Source organism: Zeus faber (genome assembly GCF_960531495.2).
Source record: "Zeus faber genome assembly, chromosome: 22".
Lineage (NCBI taxonomy): Eukaryota > Metazoa > Chordata > Actinopteri > Zeiformes > Zeidae > Zeus > Zeus faber.
The window spans coordinates 5,465,206-5,487,041 of NC_137209.1; the positions used below are offsets into that span (position 1 = coordinate 5,465,206).

General features: G+C 42.9%; 1 protein-coding gene across 1 annotated transcript in view; it reads right to left on the reverse strand.

The window, feature by feature from the left end:
• Positions 1–21,836, reverse strand: part of poln (polymerase (DNA directed) nu) — a gene marked incomplete at both ends in the record, with an annotated part of 76,157 nt that overhangs the window by 51,577 nt on the left and 2,744 nt on the right. Inside the window, 10 exons of the mRNA XM_080023139.1 lie at positions 4,193–4,303; positions 5,004–5,060; positions 5,190–5,246; positions 5,695–5,790; positions 5,997–6,080; positions 10,943–11,007; positions 11,644–11,704; positions 11,803–11,862; positions 12,851–12,987; positions 13,964–14,076. Of these exons, the coding sequence (XP_079879265.1) occupies positions 4,193–4,303; positions 5,004–5,060; positions 5,190–5,246; positions 5,695–5,790; positions 5,997–6,080; positions 10,943–11,007; positions 11,644–11,704; positions 11,803–11,862; positions 12,851–12,987; positions 13,964–14,076 (841 nt within the window). The remainder of the gene's footprint in view (positions 1–4,192; positions 4,304–5,003; positions 5,061–5,189; positions 5,247–5,694; positions 5,791–5,996; positions 6,081–10,942; positions 11,008–11,643; positions 11,705–11,802; positions 11,863–12,850; positions 12,988–13,963; positions 14,077–21,836) is intronic.

The following is a 21,836-nucleotide window of genomic DNA, read 5'->3' on the forward strand; positions in this document are numbered from 1 at the left end:
ATCGTATTTGAGTTTTCTCAGTATGTCAGACCAGTAGGTTTAATTTGGAACTAGGTTTGATCGGAGTCTAACCCTCCTGGGGGCAATGATGAGGAGATTGTACAAGTTCCATGAGAACAGCAATAACTACTTTATGTTCCACTGTAAGGTTCAAACTTTCATCCAACGCTTCCTACAAACCTTCTCTGAACTGAATTATTTTCACTTGCTCCTTGAACTGCTCTAATAGACGTGATGTGACTCAGAATTTCTTTGCTTCACTATGTATAAAACAGTAAGTCAACTACACACTACATGAAAAATGTATGCAGGGAACCTGTTATTGCCGGTGTTAAAAAAATCAAAAACCTGAATTTTTTGATATGAGCAAGAGGAAGGGTTTGTGATTTGTCTTCTGAGATGCCCTTAATTCCTATTCATGTCCTCCTCATTAAACAGTATCCCCTCTTGTGCTGGAGGAGTATGAGAAATAATTTTTAGAGCCAATGTCATTTCTTACTCACATATTTTCTAATTGTCTCTCGACCACTTGTTTGTCAGTTAATCTCAAAAGTGTGATTTATTTATTTATTTCCAATGTGAGTTAGATCAGTGGTAAGCTTGCTTGTGATAAGAGATCCCCAGTCTAAAAACACAAGTAAAGATTGTATTGGGTTATTCTCGATGATGAAGCTAGTTGGTGGTAAAAAAAAAAAAGGACAACAATTTCCTCAACAACAATTTTGCAATAATTGTTTTGGGTTGTGAATAATGCATGCTTGTACAGACATGAATGCACAGACAGACAGACGGACACATCAAGTTCTAAATCTGGGCATGAGCACTGGGGACTTTGCCATGTTAAATTACAGCTGTCCTACAGCCACATATCAACCAGTAGGCAGCGTTATCAATTCAAAGTTTGGCTCCGACCGGCCACAAATTGCTTAGTGAGATTGGAAAAGTTCTGTGTGTGTGCGCGTGTCAGAGAAGCACACTGCGACAGGACCGCCGAACCCTGACGACTGAGTGCAGAGATGAGCTATCGACCTCCCCATGCTGAGAGAGGGAGAGAGAGAGAGAGAGAGAGCAAGAGAGAGAGCAGAAGAAAGGAAGGGATAAGGGAGAATGACCCTGCTGACAAGTAACAAAAAAAAGGGACAAAGCATGTGTTTTTCCATAGCTGTCAGTCTTTCAGAGAGTTTCCTACAGTTAAATCTGTCCATCTGTTGAAATGTGGAGGGCGAGGGCAGACAAATGGCACCAGGCAGAGCAAGACGGTTACACGGAGAGATAAAGAGACACAAGTAGCCACTGGCCGACTTTTAAATGATCCTTTCGAGCTTTTCTAAAATAAAATTCTTGCGCTTGTCCATTTTTAGGGGTCTAGCCCGCTGGGCTGAAACCCGATTGTATTTGATCGGATTTTTATGAATATTTTTTTGAGGCATTTTTCTGGCTGAAAGTGTCTGGTGCACAGCAACCGCCAAACCCACGGAAAGGAATGAAGTGTCTTGGATTCGGGGCAAGTTTGATTCACATCAATCTATATTTAGCGCAGGAATTAGTGAAAAACCGCTGCCGATGTACCGAAAGTAACCGAACATTGGCGGAGTGGGGCGGGCTGGGTGGTGGAGTGGGGGGGCTCTTTTTGACATCATCATCCAATTTGTTATATACTGTATGTACAGGGTGTGGCTCTGGGTGGCTTTTGCATTGGGAGAGATGCGCGGTATAGACTCCATTGGTGTGTATTGGTTGCTTCGTGCAGAATTGCCTTGTCAGAACACAGAAGTCGGAAAATGTATTTGAAGTGATGCTGCATTCCATGGGAACTATATATATATATATATATATATATATATATATATATATATATATATATAAATAGATATATAGATATGATACAGATATAGATAGAATGATAGATTATATACATAAATTATAGATTTACTCGTACTATTTAAATGTTTTATAGTCACTGCACATAAACCTAAAAATACTAAGTAAAACCATTGTAAAACAAAGTAACCATAATCTCTGTTGCCCATGTCCGCATAAGGGGGCCTCCCCTGCATGGGGACCCCGGGGTCATCAGTCGCCGTCCCACGCCGGACATTTCCATTATTTTATAATCTCCACCGTGTGTGTAAATAATCCGTGTGTCAGTGGGATGACACACAGATTATTTACTTTTCCACATGGATTATTGTGATCAGAACAAGGGCAAATTGCACTCAGCAGCAAAACTTTATGGCCGTACTTGCGCTGGCTTATCGTCAGTGCTATATCTTTCGTGACTAGGACGCTAAGATGGCGCCGATAGCAGACGCAATTGATGCGCAATTCATGGTGCTATTAGCGGCCACAATCCATTTCTTTCTGAATTTGCCTCTGAGTGGTAGAAAGAGAGAGAGACACAAACAGAGAGAGAGAGAGAGAGAGAGAGAGAGAGAGAGAGAGAGAGACAGGGAAAGAGAGAAGAAGTAAGATGAACCAAAAGAGGGAAGGAGCGGACAGAGAGTTTCCTCTAAGATCTGAGGCACTCTGATTGTGCTTTCCCACTCCTAGGTTTTATGCTACATGTGCATGAGTGCGTATACAGGTGTGTGTGTGTGTGTGTGTGTGTGTGTGTGTGTGTGTGTGTGTGTGTGTGTGTGTGTGTGTGTGTGTGTGTGTGTGTGTCGTACAAGTGTGAATCTTTCAGTTCATCTATTCTTTCTCTATACAGCGGTGCTAGGACTATACTTCCGTACTCAAAAAACACTCACAGACTTGCATGCACAGTACTGAATTTTGCATAATCTTCCAATTTTACAAATGTACTCACAAACTCATAATCTCTCTCTAACACACACACACACGCGCGCGCTCTCCCTCGCATCTCTATGTCCCATTTAAACACACACGTGATACAGTGGAACTATAGCTACTGCATGTTGGTTGTGCATACCTTCGATCAATTGGTAACAATGATGTGTGGCTACATCACATGACCATGGCTTTTATCCTATATTGTCTAAACCAACTACGACAAAGGTTCAAAGTGAATTAAAATGAAAAGAGAGCAGATGTGGGCACGGCCACCGTCAACACAGAATGAAGGAAGCCTCCTGGATAATAAAACTAGAACACAGGATGATGCTGTAGATGCTGGTGCCACTACGGAAGTAGTGGCATTCAAAATGCAATAGAAACAGCAGAATTGAGTACATCTGTGCACTCTGTATCAGTGGTTACAATCACAAATCATATTTTCTGAATATGATTCAGCAAATATGACATGGACACTAGCCAACCTGCATTACTTTATTATATATACAGTGGTACTTTGACTTACGAGTTTAATTCGTTCCGTGACAGAGCTCGTAATTCAATCTGCTCGTATAGCAAATCAATTTTCCCCATTGAAATTTATTGAAATGCCATTAATCCGTTCCAGTCCCCAAAAAACCACCCAAATTTTTTTTTGTTACGTGTTTTTAAATAAGAAAAAAATATTTATAAATAACAAATATTCTATAAAAACATAATAAAACAAAAAGAGATTGTATAAAAAATAAAGCGGTATTTTTTATTTATCGGCTGCAGCAAATCAGTGTAGATCATTTTTGCCTTCTCGCAGATGATAGCCTCCATCATGCTATCTCCTGCGAGCTGCTTCTCCGTCAACCACACCAACAGCAGATTCTCCATCTTTTCATGGACAGAGGTCTGCAGCGTACACATTATTTTAACGCCCTTGGCTGGCGTAATACCCTTTATCGTCTCCTTCTGCTTCAGTATGGTACATATCGTAGAAGTACCACGCTCGTACTGCCGCGTCAATTCCATCACACGCACACCTCTCTCATGTTTCTCTATGATTTCATGCTTTAATTCAATCTACATCATCCGCTTCTTCTTCTCCTCAGCACTTACTTTCTTAGGACCCATGGTTAGAAATGTTTTTGGGGCAAAATAACTGCACAAAAAGCACAAAACACGAGCACAAAACACAAAAGAGATGCAGTGGGCTGCCATATAGAGGCGCCCAGGGAGCAGTTAGAGGGTTAAGGATCTTGCTCAAGGACACATCAGCACGCTACCAGGAGGAGCCGGGGATCAAACCGGCAACCTTCCGCTTACTGGACGACCCCCTCTGCCTCCTGAGCTTAATATATATATATATATATATAAACAGGTGTAGAGGAATAGAGGGGACTGAACTCACCGGGTGTTTGGCCGTAACTCTGCCAGTTACAGCACTGGTCTGGTACCACCTGGAGGAGATGTAGTTCTGACGTGATGTTGGAAAAAGAGAAAAAGTAGCGGGGTGGCAGACAGAAAGACATCATGGGAGAGAGACAGAAGGCAGACATTAGATACACAGTAGATACAGCAGACATCGCAAACACACGGTCTGTGTCATAGCTAACTAGATGTTCTCCAGGTAAAGTCGCTGCATTGCCGTGAACATGACTGACTGGCAGTTCACCACAGCACAGACATCTCTGTTGTTTCCCCAATCCAGATACAGACTGCGGCGTGATTACAGGTTTTATCTTAAGGTTTCTCCAAGCACCTCTCTGGAAGCACTGAGAGCATCAACATCTTAGCATCTGTGTCCCCTGCAGCAATGTCGGTAAGCAGGACAACAAGCCCGATGAGAGCAACATGAAGCGTAGTGCGACAAGACTCAGATAGGCCTGTCAGCGCTCTCTGCTGTGGGCAGAGTGGAACGACACCCTCAAAGCAGGTCAGGGCTAGATGGAGGAAATTATATGCCAAGATAATGATGAATTTTACACAATATTCATTGAGCTGTAACCACTGCATTATGAAATAGGTTATAGGCAAAAATTCTTACAAAATGCGTACAAGATTATTGAACGCAAAGTTATTATAAAATGCGGTTGTTATTTTATAATGATCAAATTTATTACATTTTGGCGAGTCATTACAAAATGCTGTGTTATTACATGATGCATTGCTACAGGAAGCTTTAAATTACAGAGGGTCCTGAAAACAGATGCAAACCTGACCTTGCTCATTGTACAGGAGAGAATCCCATCAACAAAAGTGGACTTGATCTTATGCACCTAGGCCCAAAGAAAGCACATGTTTAGAATTTTAAAACTACACCCCATGAGGCTCTGTCCAACTTTGTCTCGCCTAAAAGCAGAGACAACAAACAAGCACAATACGAATAAAACATGCTTCTGGCTGACCTGCCTGTATTCCAGAATAATCTTGGGGAGAGGATGCAGATCCTGAAGCTGCAACAACTGTCAGAGGACACCGGAAAACAGGCAGGTGTGGATGGAAATGAAGACTTTTCCTTAGCTCAACTCAAAGTTTGAAAGCAAGCTGACTGCTTTGACGTCATCAAAAGGCAGGAAATACTATTTTACGGTGGTATTCTTTGTCACAGAATTCATCACTGAGCATACTTTGCGAGTAGTACAGCTGTGGAATGCAATGACCTGTCCAGGTGTCGTGTTGTGTGCCACTATGCACCGTAAACTCCCGGTGAAAAGGACAACGGGTGTATCTGGGGTCTGTGTCTGTGCTTTTTTGTTGTGGTGCCAAAGATTAAACAAAGCTGACATTTCTCCTTTTCCTGAGTGCGAGTACTCGTCTGAATGTGTGCGTCTGTGATTCTCTGCGTTCATGTGCATGTGCAAACGTTTGTGTCTGTCTGTGTGTGTGTGTGTGTGTGCTCTGTGCTCTCACGGTGGCTTCTGATGTCGACTGCTGTTGTGTAGCGACAGTCTTCGGGAGCCTCTTGTTCTCACAGCGCTCATGAAGATGTAATTTCTCAAAGAGAACCTTCAGACACCCCCCCCCCCCCCACCCCCCAAACACACACACACACAGATAACCTTCGGTTTCCTAAATACCAAAGATTCTATGGTGTCCAGCCAGCGCACAAACACACATACCGACACACAAAATGTACACACACACACACACACACACACACACACACACACACACACACACACACACACACACACACACACACACACACGCACAGTTCTTAGCTGGGTGCTGCTGGATACCAGGAACATCTGTCCTGCTGCCTGGTGGGCCTCCTGCTCCAACTGCTTCAGCTTAGTCTGAGAGGAGGATGAACGATAGCAAAGAAGTGTGAGATTGAAAAACAGAGGGATTAAGCAGACAATTGGTAGTTTTAGTGGTTGTTGTACGCTTTTTTTTTCATCTTTTATCTATTTTTCTATCATTTTAAGTTATTAGTATCTCATGTATCTTATGTCTAACATGGTCTTGCTGAGTTATTGTTTTGTACACTGTGTTCATTATTTTTTCATCATTATTGTTATTATTAGTTTAATATTTACTAGTTTAATGTGCAATATTTACTTATTTATTTGATCATTCAATCTCTATAACTTGTATTTATTTAATATTGTGCTATTTCCATCCATTCACATCCTTTTGTCAATTAATATTCATAGCCATTCCAACTTGTGCGTATACACTTAGTCGAGGACATTCTAACGTACACCTTACATGACACACAGAATCCTCCCACTCAGAAACAAACACACATTGATTTATCAACAAACAGAGCAAAGTGGGGTTTATTGAGTGCAGCAATGATCCTGAGAAGCGACCGTTGAATTTTACGGTCAGATGCAGCAGACAGCAGCAAAAACATTGGGAAGAGACTGTGATGGGGATAGCTTTGAGAGAGTTAGTGTTAAGAGAGAGGGACCTACAGGGAAAATAGAAAAGAGGCAAAATGGGGGCCAAAAAAAAGGGAGAAGCTTTCGGCAAAGAGACGGTGAGGGGGAAATACAACAGGGAGAGGGGGAGAAAGTAAGGGACTTTGAAGGATCGATGGCAAGAGATTAAAATAAATTAAATAGTTATAGTGAGAGAGAAAAAAGGGCTCTTTTTGGGATGAAAGAAATTCTTGAATAAAGAGAAAGGACAGACGAAAGATAGGACGAATGGGTGAAAGACGACAGAGGAAAGAAAGGAAAGGACCGAAGAGTAATAAGGCGGGGAGGAGAGAGGAGAGCAGAGAAAGGAGGAAACCCAAGATGGAGAGAAAGTGATGGAGAAGGGGGCCGGGGGGTGGGCGAGATACAAAGTTCTCCTCGTTTGCTGTTTTGCACAAACAAACTAGCCGGGTGCTGCCCACACGCAGCGCAACGGCTTGACTGGATGGGCACTTAAATAAACACATGCGGGGGGGAAAGAATGGAGGAGATAGAGAGAGAGAGAGAGAGAGAGAGAGTGAGAGAGAGAAAGAGAGAGGAGCAAGAGAATAGCAGAGGGAGGGAGAGAAATCCATGAGCGAATGTGTACATTTCCGAGAGGCAGACGAAGGGGAAGAGTGTGTGTTTGTTTCTTCGGAGGGGAGAAAAAATAGGAGAGGCACCAGCAGAGATACAGTAAGAGAGACATGGTAGAAAAGTTAAAAAAAAAAGAAAGAAAAAGAAAGTAGGACAGTGGGGGTGGAAAGAGGTGGTGTGGGGAAGGGGGGGGTTTTAGGGAGTGGAAGGACTGGAAGCAAATTAGGAAATGGGAAAGTTAACGACGGCCAGACGGGGCTGAGGGCGGAGGAGACTGACGGGGAAGGATTGAGAAGATAAACTAAACGACAGATCCCCGTAAAGAGGCAGCACACGAAGCCAGCAACTGTCAGCGACACAAGACGGAGGCACAGAAACGGACAGAACGATGGGCAGAGAGAGAGAGAGAGAGAGAGAGAGAGAGAGAGAGAGGGGAAATAAGAAAAACAGAAACCAATAAAGAGGGAGCAAGAGAGCGAGAAAGACATGTTCGTCTTCTACTTTGTCTGGATTGGCTATGACTTGTCTCTTTCTTCCTCTGAGCTGGGCAGACTCCAGACGGCCTCATCAATATTTAACGTCGCCCCTCAGAACGGCTTGTGATGGAGAGAGAGAGAGAAAGAGAGAGAGACAGAGCCAGAGAGAGAGGGATGACTGAGCATGGAAAAAGAGAAATAAAGAGAGACAAATAAGCGGGGGATAGATAAGGTGGCAAGATAGACGGGGAGGGGGCGGGTAAAAAATGGTAAAGAGTGGAAAGAGAGAATGTGAGAAAAGAGGGTGAGAAAGTAAAGCGGGAGGGATGAATGGATGAGAAATGAAGGAAGGAAAAAGATGGAGTCAAGGTGATCCCTCGGAATTTCAAGCTTGTTTTATCGTTTTCATCTGCACCAGGTGTGTGACAATGTGTAGAAGTGGTGAATCCTCTCTCTCTCTCTCTCTCTCTCTCTCTCTCTCTCTCTCTCTCTCTCTCTCTCTCTATTGTCTTTCAGTTTTATGTGCTTGTGCCACTAGAATCAATAGATACCACATGTGGTAAATAAAGGTTGTTAAAAACTCTAACTCTCTCTCTCCAAGTTGGCATGTGTTTGTGTGATCTGAATTCAGCTCAGAAGGAAATTCACCAACCAAACTATAAACTAGTGTCTGTATGTGTGTGTGTGTGTGTGTGTGTGTGTGTGTGTGTGTGTGTGTGTGTGTGTGTGTGCGTGCGCACGCGTGTGTGTATCTGTGTGTGTTTGTTTGCCAGTTTGGTAAGGCAGACAGCCTCTTGAAGGAAAGAGACTCTCCATCCTATTTATAGAAACGCAGCGAGACGCAGGACACTCTCCACAACAACACCCCCGCTGGTAACTAGATAACTTTTAAGTATATGGTGTGTGTGTGTGTATGTGTGTGTGTCTGTGTGTGTGTGACAGTGTCTTGAAAATGTTAATTTGGAGCACCGAGCGTTTACGTGTATCCTGGGATTTTGAATGTGGCTATGTCTATAGTAGTGATTAACAATGGATGTGTGTGTTGTGTGTTGTGAGAGAAAAATGCAGATGATCAATTCTTTGAATGATGTTTCACATGTTTTGTACAGGTAATATTATTATATTATACTGTTTTGAAGCATGGCTGTATCTTTCTCTTTATTCTGCAGAGTAAATATCTTTAATACTCTTTGTTTTCCTGTAGCACACAGGTTAACCTCACCGACCACGCAGTGAGAATTCTACAGCAGTGTGTGCATGGTTGTATCTCTGTTTGACTGTATGCCAAATATCAAATTATTATTATTATTATCTGAATGTTATTCCTAAAGATAAAGTATTATTTTGTATAACCTTTACATCAAATTTGTGTGTGTCTAAGTAGAGTGCGTCTCATCTTTTTAAGAGCTTGCTGATATCTGCGTGTGAATAGGCTCAGGCCCCTGCATCCAACCACCACATCGTTACTGCTACTCCTACTTTCCAGAAACATTTTAAAAAGATCTCTTTCCTCTTGGTTCTCCTTGGTGTATCCTTCACAGTTGCCTACATTTATGTTCTTCTTCCTGCTTGTGTTTGCTGCCAGGTGTTACTCTCACAATTCGTTACAGCGTTTGAGCAGCCAGACAAAAACCTCACACCGGTGAGCTGAGAACATGGCCCCGACACGGTACCTACACCATGCAGTGTAAACTACGAACACCAGGGTGAGTTAAGGAAATAGTTGAAGAGTTGTTGTCAACTGCTTGACAGGGATATACAGTATGATATTGATCACTTTCAAAGTACTTTTTTAAGCAGAATTTCTTTCTTTTTCAAGGACTTTTTTTCAAAACAAATGTAATACATTTTCAATGTAATCTTTATTAATTAAAATAGAATAAATCACAGTCGCATTGTCTATTATTTATAATAGTATATCTATTATATACAGTATATCTATAAATCTATTATTAATCTCATTGTCATCTACTATTATACAGACCACATTTACATTCCCCTGGCATGATCCATGTTGTAAAAGCGAATCTGGAAACTGTTTTATTACCTTACGATAGGTATAGGGGAGAATACCACTTGTTCTTTCCAAGGACTTTTCAAGAACTTCAGCACAAAAGTGGTTATTCTAAAGGTATTTGAGCACTTACTCATTCACTCAACTCATTTCTGAGGATAAAAATCAAGCACGCGAAGGACCGAGTAAGAACCTGATTGATATTGTGATATAAGATTAAATATTGTCTGGGATTTTAGTTATCCTGATATTGTGAGTTAAATGTTGTTTATCAGGCTACACTAAAGTAATGCAATTGAGGTGGATGTGGTGGCTTGAGCAGCCACACCTGATGCTTGTAGGTTGGGCTAACAAGCATCAGGTTTATAAAAACCATCCACACACTCATTCAGGATAGGAGCCCTGTGTCATGACATGTTCCATCTGAGCCTGGTTAATTCCACCTAGCCTCATTGCTACAATAAACTGGTGTTATCAACCCCTCTCGTCTGTGTCTCTGTGCCGGAGGTCCCTGAACACGCCACTTGGGTGGCGTATCTGCCACACTGGCACCTGAGCAGGGACTCTCCGGCACTGGGAAGGGACACAGAAGGGCCATCTGAAGATGCCCTGGAGCCACCAGCGGCCCAACAGGTGGCCCAGGACCAACCCCCTCTCGGCTGGCAGCAGCAGCACCTAGGGGGTCTGCTGGTGGCCCGGGGGAGAAGCTAGCTGCCAGCGGTTACCTGTGGCGGTCGCTGGGCCGCTTCTCCCCTGGTCCTCCACCGGAGAAGCAGCGCCAGTGTTCCGGGACCTCCGGCACAGAGCCACAAACGACAGGGGGTTGTAAACACCAGTTTATTGTAGCGGTGAGGCTAGGTGGAACATGTCATGACACAGGGCTCCTATCCAAAATGAGTGTGTGGATGGGTTTATAAACCTGATGCTTGTTAGCCCAACCAACGAGCATAAAGTGTGGCTGCTCAAGCCATCCCAACCACCACAATTTTCTGAACTTCAGTGTTTTAGCTGTTCTAATTAATTCCTCTACCTGCTTGGTTTTATAATAATACAATTTGTTTCCCTAAAATATTGTCGATATTGAGGTAATGTCCAAAAATTGTGATATTTGATTTTGTCTATCGCCTAGCAACCTTTTGTTTTTTGTCCGATTTGAATCGTCTTACCCCCAGCAGGTCTGAAGTTCTTTTCAGACCATCTTTGTCAACGTGAATTATGTGGCTCTCCATGGCTGAAACAAGGAAAACAAGACCGTTAAGCATTCTGCACAACTCCATGAACAATGTTACGTGCCTCCTGTGGCCAGAAACCTGGATCGAATGTAAAGAAGGGCTACGCAGTGAATTCTGGAACCTTCCCTCATCTGTGACATGTTATCAGGCCCGGCTGCCTATAGGGTCAGGCCCGTGATTTCTCCCGAAAGTTTAAAAGATTTTACTTTTTCCCCAAATGATGCTGTAAGTAGGTTGATTGTATGCATCCAGATCTTAAGGATTCTTTTTTAATCTTCATTATATAATTACTAGGGAGTTTTATCGTCCTCCTACTCTTTGTGTTTGTCTCTTTGATGCTGCAACATTATAATTTCCCCCACAGGAAATACTCAAAACATTATAAAACACCATCAAATATCTCAATTTAATTAGATTTTTTGAATCAAATACCTGCCATGTCTGACTCAAAGACGATCAATATTTAAAGGTGTCCAAATTAAAAGTACTGCTGTCCCTTAAGATTCAATTTGTTTTTTTGGTGGAACTTGGCATTTAGCAATAGTTTAGAAAGACGTGTCTATTGCTCCTTCACTCATAACATATATTGTCTAGGCTACAGATGTTTGAGTATTGTGTACTACTACGGATCTCACCTGCCAGAACAGGAATCATGCTGAGTTCCATGGTTGAATACAGCTCCCAAAGTCCCTGGTGCTTAACACAACGAACACATTCAGCTTTTGTGCACGTTGCCTGTATGCAGATTATATCTCTTATAAATGCATATAAATGTGGGTGCGTGTTGCACTAACCTTCAGTTTAGCGCACAGCTCAATGTTAAGCCAGTAGAGCAGAGAGAGACTTGAGATGGCCTGAGAAACCCGATGGAGATAAATAAGAGAGAAAGACTAAGATCAAATAGAAATAAAAAAAGAGACAGGACATATTAATGTGTTTATGTGCAGTATATGTGGAGTTATTAAAGAAATCTAACTTCCCAGCACTGGGAGCAGACGTGGTTCACCATTGGAACAATCAGAACTGCTTGTCGTTGTTTGTACTCAATGTTTGTGGTGGCACTAAAGTAATTGCATGCATCAAGACAACCACAGCTGATCCATCAAGCTGTATGCAGAGGGCTTTGGCTTGTAGAAACTAGATTGACCCCGACCACATTAATGTGTACCGTCCACCACAACCTTTCATTTTGCCTTCAGTATTCTAATCGTAAAATAGTGGCTAAATTCTTTGCTGTGTGTGTGTGTGTGTGTGTGTGTGTGTGTGTGTGTGTGTGTGTCTGACAGAGAGAGGATCCACTCATGTGCCAAGAACGGGCAGGATTAACACTTATTGGCACATCTTGAATCAGAGAGATAGAAGGCGACTAATGAGTGAATTGAGCTGGAGCAGCAATTGGATAGAGATGGAAAAAAATGGCAATTCACACCTTTCTGTGACCCATGGCTGTACACAACTAGTCAATGTTAGGAGTGCTTCTTAGGGAGAGATGTCTGGTGCAAACGGCTTTATTACTAAAATACTTCCAGCTGGGTATTTCACACCATGGTTCAAGTTTCTAAATATATATATACTGTATAGACACACACACACACACACACACACACACACACACACTCACACACACGGAGCCTGTCCACTGATAACAAATCGCAATAGGAACTATAGCAATATACATGCATTGCCGTCTTGATTTCTTTGTCCCATCCCTTCTCTTGATACAAATACTCCTGTTTGTACTCCTGCTTGCTTAAATGCATCTTTGTAGAAGAACTCCTTCCTACTGTCAGCTCACTGAAGAAGGGGTTGGGGGCCCGAAAGGAACATTGCACTGTAACTAACCTTCCTGTTGCCCAGGGCGGGTGTAATGGGGGGTTGTGTACAGTGCTTCTTCAGTAGCTCCTGGTAGCAGGAAGCAGGGTCTGAAGGGTCCAGCAGCCACCCGGCTACCTGGGGGTCCTGAATACGACAGCTGACCACTGGACAGTGTGGAAAAGCAAAGTGTGGTCACCTTTTAACATGAAGACAATGTCATTCTCTCGTGTAACTGCGTTGTAAAAACCATGTCTTTTGACCAGGCCGTGGGTAATACGTTTCAATTGTCATACAAATAATTGAATATACAACTTTTTTATTAATTTCATGCCACTATCAAAGTATTAGCTTATGATAATGATTTGGGTAGACAATTGATGAAATTTATTGGAAAAAACTTGCATTCTTGGATGAAAACATACAGTAACATAAAGTGTGAATAATATGTATTAAATATGCAGAACTACGTCTGCCCTGGTCAAACAACAACATAAAGCTGCTTTCTACAAAGAAAGAAATGGTCATTTCCATGTTTGGAAAGTTTACCATGTTTTGCATACCCTGAGTTTGTTTTTAGCAAGCGGCCCTCAGTATATGCTTCAGGGAGCTCTAGTCATTCTGTTGCTTAGAGGCCAGTGGAATTTGATTTATAGTCTGTTGATGTTTGTTACTGTGGTTGAAATGTATTGAACTTTTAAAGCCCTGTTACACTGAGCACAGAAACATGCAGATCTGCCATTACAGGAACTGTGGAAGCTCGACTTTTGGAAGCTGCAAACCTTATTACAAATAAGTGACCATTCTTGGAACACCTCCTTGTCAACAAATTAATATACAAGTCCCTAAAGAAACTCACTGCCAGTAATAAATGCAACTCATTTGATAGAGGTGAAGTAGAAGCAGTGCAGGTTCATCGTTAAGCATATGGTGAGGAGGAAAACAAATAATTTATAAATTCAACAATCCATAATAAACTGCACATGCAAATAATGGGCAATTTCAAATCTTGTGATTGTAATCTTCAAGTTCAAATCTGTTTCACAGGTTTTTAGTCATTTTGCAACATAGTTTCCTTTGTGAATACACAGAAAGTGTAGTGTGAGTGGTATGTGTGCGTATTGTGTGGTAGTCCAGCCTCACCTTGTTTCCAGCTGAGGTGTCGTTTGCAGTGTTGCAGAGTGGTGCGCAGCAGGTCCTTGGCTTTATAGCACACTGCCAGATGAGAGGCTGCCAGCACCTGCTGCAGAATGTCCCTGGGCAGACCAGAAAAATATACAAAATAGTACACACACACACACACACACACACACACACACACACACACACACACACACACACACACACACACACACACACACACACACACAATCCAAAGCCAACTACAGTATGAGTACACATACAGACACATTTAAGAAGAACAGACTCAACCCTACTACCAATATTTTAAACTGTTTCTCACTCACTCACAGACAGACAGACAGACAGACAGACACACACACACACAACCTGGTGAATAGCTGTTGGCTGCAGGGTTTATGTTGCTGGGTCCATGCAGGTGTGTGTTCCAGTTTTAAGTAGAACAAGCTGTCAGTTGGTCCCAGGGAGTCCCCAGGTCTGCAGTGAACCAGTTCCCTCTTCATCAGAACCAGTAGGCCACACACTGGGGGTGTCAGCTTCTACACAAGGCATGAACAATCTCCTATATCATGCATACAAGCATCTACATCCAGGCAAACATACGAAGAGTTTCGGTTGGTTAACCACAAGGGTGGCAAATAAACAACAAGCTTTCGACGCAGGATGCTTTTGTCAAGGTAGGGATGCTTTAAACACAAAACAGATGCTTTCAACACGAAACACAGACCAAAGCACTGGTTGCGTTCAAGCTTTGCTTTGTCTGCAGTGATACACGAAACAAACATGTAATTCTTCAAAATAAATTTGAATGTTTTTCCCGATGGCTTAAAATTAGAATTGAGGACTGATTTATCAGTGGCTAGCTATTCCACTACAAGTAATTTTTGAAGTCTTCTCTTTTTACACGCACCCATTACGTAAGTCTGTACATGTGAAAGACTCAAGTTTCATGAATATTAACATGTATCTTTTTCACCAAGTACAAAACGCACCACTCCTAAACAAGTTTAGTTCATAATAATTCATATGATGGTTACTGTGTCCCATAGCTCGATTACTTTAGTAGAAGCGTGCATCTAAAAAATACAATCTAGAACGGTGGTTTTCAATGTGGGGTTCGCAGAAAAATGATTACTAGTTAAACCACCATTATTTAATTTACAAGATGTTAGCACCTTTGGAAAAATACAATGTAATGACTGTTTGGAACATAGATTAACTGTTATCTCGAACTATACTATACTAACTATGAACAGGTATGGGGTTTGTGGCCTCATGCGTATCAAATTGAGGGTCTTTGATATCAAAAAGGTTGAGAATCACTGATCTAGGAAACATAAACGCAGGTGTGGATATTACTTGTTATAACAATGTTTATAAAAGGCCCTGTTCAGCCACCGGTCGACCCACTCACCTGCTCTGGATCTAATTGGGTAGTTCCATCCTGGTACACCATTGTAAGGACCAGAGCCCTGGCCTGCCCCACCTCCTCCAGCAACAACACCTGTTCCTCCGAATTAATCTTCCCAACATCTTTCACTCTGGGGTCAGATGTCATGACTGTGGTTTGACACACACCTTTGGTTTGCTTCTTGCTTGCACATTGACACAATTTTGGCCCTTTGAAGGCTTTGACTTGATCACGTTTGGCCCGCTTCTGCTTGGGCGGTTTTGAAGCAGTGGAAAGACTGTTTTTCCCCAAACCTTCTGCAGTTGTTTTAAGACCATCATCATGCAAGGAAGTAGACCTCTGCACACTCTGCTCCTGGTGATGTTTAGTGCATTGTTTTGGTGTACGTTTCTCTCTTCTTTCCCCCACCGTCCTGTCTGATTTTTCAGCTTTTGGTCCAGTAGATGCTGGAAGGAGGCAGGGATATTTGGGGATGGTTTGTGGTCTCGCCGCCTCCCGTTCCCCACTCTTGATTTGGGAGGGATGAGGTAGTTCCCATTTCAATTGGCAGTTAGAGAACGAGATTTTAGGTGGTGGAGAGCCAGCATCTTTCGCCGAGGGCATTTCCTGTTTCCGCTTCAGGGGGAAGGAGGGGATCGGCGGCTGATGTGGGGGTGAGCAGGTTTGGGAGTGACGCAGGTTGGGAGTCTCCAGTATTCCACTGGACTTTGTAGGAGTGAGGTTGAAGCCAAGAGCTGGATTTAAGTTCTGCATTCCAAAGGTAGAGGACACTGCTGGAGGAGGATCTGCATGTGTGGCCCTCCTTTTGGAGCCCTCTTTAGCAGACTTTATAACAGACAGACAGGGAAGGAGGAGGGTGACTGTGTGAGACACAGACTGACTAGATGCATTCACAACGGCTCGTCCTGTTTTGAAAGAGACTAATACGCTCCTCACAAGGGCGGGGAATTGGGCAGGATCTCGCGATTGACATTTTATACATAATGAGATCCTTTACCAGTTATACACTATACCACCCGATGTGCATTTCAAAATATATTTTAGAGAACTAATTTAGACTAAGTCTTGCAGGGGCTGGGCTTATATTCCTAGCATTGCTACCTGCTGAAACATTGTTGGCTTGCACTACAACCAGGCTGCAAGAGACCTTCATCCTTATGACCCCAGCCTTGATCACATTGTTCATAGGTGTACATTTGTGACTCTGGTGACAACTCGAGAAGTGGAGTGTTTAATTTAAGATGAAAACGGTTGCGTAACTTCCGAATGGCCTGATCAGTTAAAAAATAGCAGAGCATTTACTGAGCCCTCAGCACTGTCCCAGACTCAGACAGTCACATACAGAGTCAGACACGGTTAGTCTGACACAGCAAGCCCCAAGCTGCGACACAGTCACTCGCACACATACACATAAATATGAACACACTACTAATGTGCAGTCTTGCACAAAAACAAGTCAATGCCTATTCACTCAAGAATGACAGAGACAAATAAACAGAAGGAAAAAAAGAAGAGGAAGGAACAGATGGACACACGAGTCGGTCTCCGCACCCCTGAAAGCACCTCCTGACCTCGCCGTAACCTTGACAGCCTCTTAGCGGAACCTTCATTATTCATACCCAAAATCCCCTTACATTCATTTGCAAGTGCAAGCTCATGTGTATTTGTGTTTATGTCTGCGTTTGTGCACAATCCTCTGCACTGGATCCAGTTATCCCTGTGATCCTGCTCCCTGGGGTTAAAGCTCCTTCATTTTCCTGTAAACAGAAGCCTCGTGCTGCTGACAGAGTCGGGGTGGACACCACGATCCACCATGACCATTGTGCTGTGATGAAGCGACGAAAAATTCAAAGGCAGACCACGGCTCATATCCCAGGATACCGACGTGCTCTAAGACAATGCTGTATTGATCCTCGAACAATCACAATATCAATATTTAAATTTCGGATGTAGTGGTTAGGAAACTTGTAGTTTGCTGTCCCCTGTGCAACCCCTCTCTTACTTACAGTGAGAGACAGACAACATGGCAGAATGGATGAACTAAGCTGCAGCGGTGATGCTGACTGTAGCAAAATGATGAATCCAGCACTTCTTTCCCTCCCCCTCTGTCTTTCCATTAGCAGTTCTAACTCTCCTTCCCTCTATCCATCCATTTTTCTCCATAGTTCTGTTCAGACTAGATCAAACTATTTCTCTACCCCTCTTCAATCACATTATTCTGTTCGGACTATTCATCCACAATAATAACTCTGTACATCTATGTCCATTTTTCATCGTGTATTGAGGACTGCTTTTGTCAGATGGTTTGGTTTTGTAAGTATCACCAATTGGAGACCCATCACTCCTTAAACACACTACCCCTATATTGCAGACTCGCTAGATAGGTTTTTATGAGCCCCTGGGGAAATATAAAGATAGCAGTCTAATCCTTTTCAAAGCAACTCTTCGCGTCACAGGATCTTGGTTGCGCTGTGCTATACATGCTGAAGTTTCTGTACATGCATGGCAGACATAGCAAAATATTAAAAAAATACACAGAGGCACCTTGCAATTAATTCTCATATATCTTATAAACAAAAAGCATTATATTTGCAGGAGTTAACAGGTCTACATTTTAATTAATTTTGACGTACTTGCAGATCGTCACTGTGCTGGCAGGGTGTCTCTTGGGGTTTTTCTCCATGCAGAGGAGGGGCCTTGAACCCAGACTGCCTTGACCTCCACTCATCGGACGACATCTTTGTGGGACAACTTCTTGTTCCTGAGAACTCTGGGGAGGAGAGACAATTTTCCCCCAGAGGAGAGTCACTTCCCCATATATCCGTCAATAAATGAGTCCACTGATCTGCGCTGGGTTCAAAAGTGCTTGTTTTTGGCCCTTTTCTGTGTCTGATAAATTTTATAAAAGAGACACAAAAAGGAAACTAAAAACTTCCATCATTTATTTAGACTACTAAATTGTGCTGACGGTATGTCTTAATGTCTGTCATCCCTACCCCCTAACTGGCTTTTTGCAATAACCAAAATGGCAATTTGTGTGTGCATTCAAGAGATAGCAGGCCTATGTGCGCCTTGAGTCAGCATATTGTCAGCTGAGCAAGAGATACAGCTTCCTCCTGTGCACTGTAACATGAGCATGCTAACAATTCAACTGGTCAGTGCTGCCTCCTCAAAAACGCTCTCTCATCACAGAGAAGATGATGATATAAAACTGGTACAAGGCAGTAAAATGAGTGTTTAAAGGACTGCAGCACCACCTGGTGCAAGGTTTGCTTACGTTTATACACAAACTTTTACATTTCAGATTAAAGGTGTAAAAATGTTGAACCTCTGCACCAACACATTATATACAAATTATTCTAATGACTATTAGATACTCAGATACTGAGTCTCTTCTCCATCAGTGGCAGATTTATCTTCTAAAATGTTGAGTATTCTAGAATAAGTGCTTTTAGGCATTGCAACAATAATTTGTACATAATGTGTTGGTATTTTGACATTCAATTAAAAATTATGAAATATTATTCTGCAAACTTCACCTAAGATACAGGAAGTACATTTTCTGGCTCAGAATTGTCACAACTACGACAGAATACATGTAGTTGATTTGGCAGGGGAAGTTCAAATAATTTTGCTATTGATTGAGTCTATAGAAGCCTGCTAAATTGATACATTGATAGAGCCTTGGTTACCCACTCTCCAGCTTTACAAAAATTTGGTTCATCTTAACCAATATTGATTGGACTGTCTTTGACGATTAAATAGACAGTAAGACATCAGATATAATTTATTGTCAGTTATTAAGTCTTCAGAAGCATCTGATGTCGCAGTTTATTAATGCTGAGACAAGTGTTTGTAATGGTAACATTGGGCTTGTGCCGAGTACGTCGTCCTACAGTAGGTTGTGGTGATTGAAGTATTGTGGCCCCCTCTCGTGGTCTATACTTGTAATGCAGTTAGGGTTCATGGGAATACCGTTTTCAAGGCCTCAAGGCTTTTCCCCAGTCTTCAATAATACGTTGAATAATGAACTTTCAACAATCAGAACCTAGGTACAACAATTATGTTTGGTTTTAATATCTTTGGTTGGGGTTAGACAACTGTAACAATTATAGTCGATAAAAAAAAAAAAAAAAAAATTGTATTATACAGGTACTCCTCACTTAACGACTATTTAACGACTGTTCGGACTTACGACCAGCTCTCGGACCAGTCTGTATTGTGCGTGGCGTCTCAGTATCAAGCATGTCATCGTGCATCACCCTTTATACACTATATACACCATATCCTTCCCTCACATTTAAATTCAACCTGAATCACAATCCCACTATACTCACTGGTTCTCCCCGTGAGAGTGTCAATGTGGGCCTTCTGTTGGTTCTCTGTAGCTATGAAGTTAAGGCTATTCTGGGGGCTAGCGCAACCTCCTGCATCTCCTACATTGGGACAGTTATCTGTCTGTGCATTCGATGGGCAGTGGTCAGGGAGTTCCTGGTGATCTGATGCGACAAATAATGTTCCATCCAGATCCTGGTCCCCTGGAGAGAGACTGAGAGAGCGAGAGAGAGAAAGAGAGAGAGAGAGAGAGAGAGAGAGAGAGAAAAAGAGAGAGAGAGAGAGAGAGAGAGAAAGTTGGCCCAGTTTCTTCATAGACTAAGAGCACAGAACAGATATTCAAAATATTAAATCTTTATTTTTCCACACAAACCAGTAATAAGAGACTATTGATACAAGACAATACATAGAGGCAGGTTTCTTTCTCTTGGATTTATTATTTGTCAAAAGTATGCGCTATAATAAGTAATATGTAATAAGTAATAGGTCGAAGCCAACATTTTCTTTATGATCGAGTCGAGCTCTAGTGCTGAGGTTGCTGTGTAGTGTATTACTGCTCTGCTTATGCTATCTAGTATTGTAGTATTGCAACTTAGGACTACTGGTTTGACTCTGCACATTTCACTGCTATTTGCTGATCTGCCAGCAAGCTTGTGTTCCAGACACACCCCCTATTCAGGTAAGTCCTCTCTTATGTGGGCGTGCTCTTAGCCAGGTGCAACCCTAATCACATGAGCAGCTGTATTCTATCACCTATTTATGGTCCTGCCCTTGAAGCGTTAGCTTCAAGCGTTGACCCATTTGTAGTCGCTCTCGTGTGAAGACGCACGTCTACCTCTGCACGTCAACCGAAGCAAGGACACCGAACAAGGCAAACCTGCCTTCTTTTTCTCACTCCATACAAAAATGTGCTTCTACCGCATCTCTACAACTTCAAGGTCACCCAGAAAGCCTCGTTATACCATACGCCGATGCAATCCGGGTAACCTCAGGTCCCTGCAGCAAACGTCTTCTGCCAAGACCTCCTTCTCTGTTGGCTTGTGGAATTGTCGATCTGCAGTTAACAAGGCAGACTTCATTTCTGGTCATGCCAACCATCTCTCCTTGGAGCTCCTTGCTCTCACTGAGACATGGATTAAACCGGAAGATAGCGCAACCCCGGCTGCACTCTCCACTAACTACACATTCTCCCACACATCCAGACCATCTGGCCGTGGTGGTGGGACTGGCCTGTTAATTTCCAACACATGAAAATTTAATCCACTGCTGCCTTTAAACAACTTTGTCTCCTTTGAATATCACGCCGTCTTGGTGACTGCTCCGGTGAAAGCCTATGTGGTCGTCATCTACCGTCCACCAGGACAACTAGGTGACTTCCTACATGAGCTTGACACCCTGCTGTCATCAATTCCTGAGCAAGAGTGTCCCATGCTCGTCCTCGGAGACATGAACATCCACTTGGACAGTGCGAGCTCGGCTGACTTCCTGTCTTTGGTTTGCTCATTCGACCTAAGACAGATCCCGACTCCACCGACTCACGAGGCTGGCAAAGAGCTTGATTTCATTCTTGCTCGGAGCTGCACCACAAACAACCTAAGGGTCACTCCTCTTCATCTCTCAGACCACTTCTTCATCCACTTCAATGTCCAGCTACCAAAACAAACCCCCACCTCCCCACCCATGGTTACTATCCGCCGCAATCTCCGCAACCTGTCTCCCACCCACTTCTCCTCTGTGCTCTCCTCTTCTCTTCCGCCCCAAGGCACTTTCTCCTCTCTGCAGGTTAATGATGCCACTGACTCTCTCTGCTCCACCTTGAGCTCATGTTTGGATAGCCTGTGTCCACTATCCACCAGACTGACACAATCCGGACAACGTGCACTGACCTCAGAGCAGCCGAGAGGAAATGGCACGAATCCAAAACAATTGAAGATCTTGCAAGCTACCAGACACTGCTGTCCTCCTTCTCTTCCAGCATCACTGCTTCAACGATAGGATCAGCGGTGCCACAGACACTCGTAAGTTATTCGCCACCTTCAAGTCTCTGCTTTACCCTCCACCACCTCCCCCAGATACTCACCTCACTGCTGACTGCCTTGCCTCCTTTTTTACTAACAAAGTGGCAGCCAT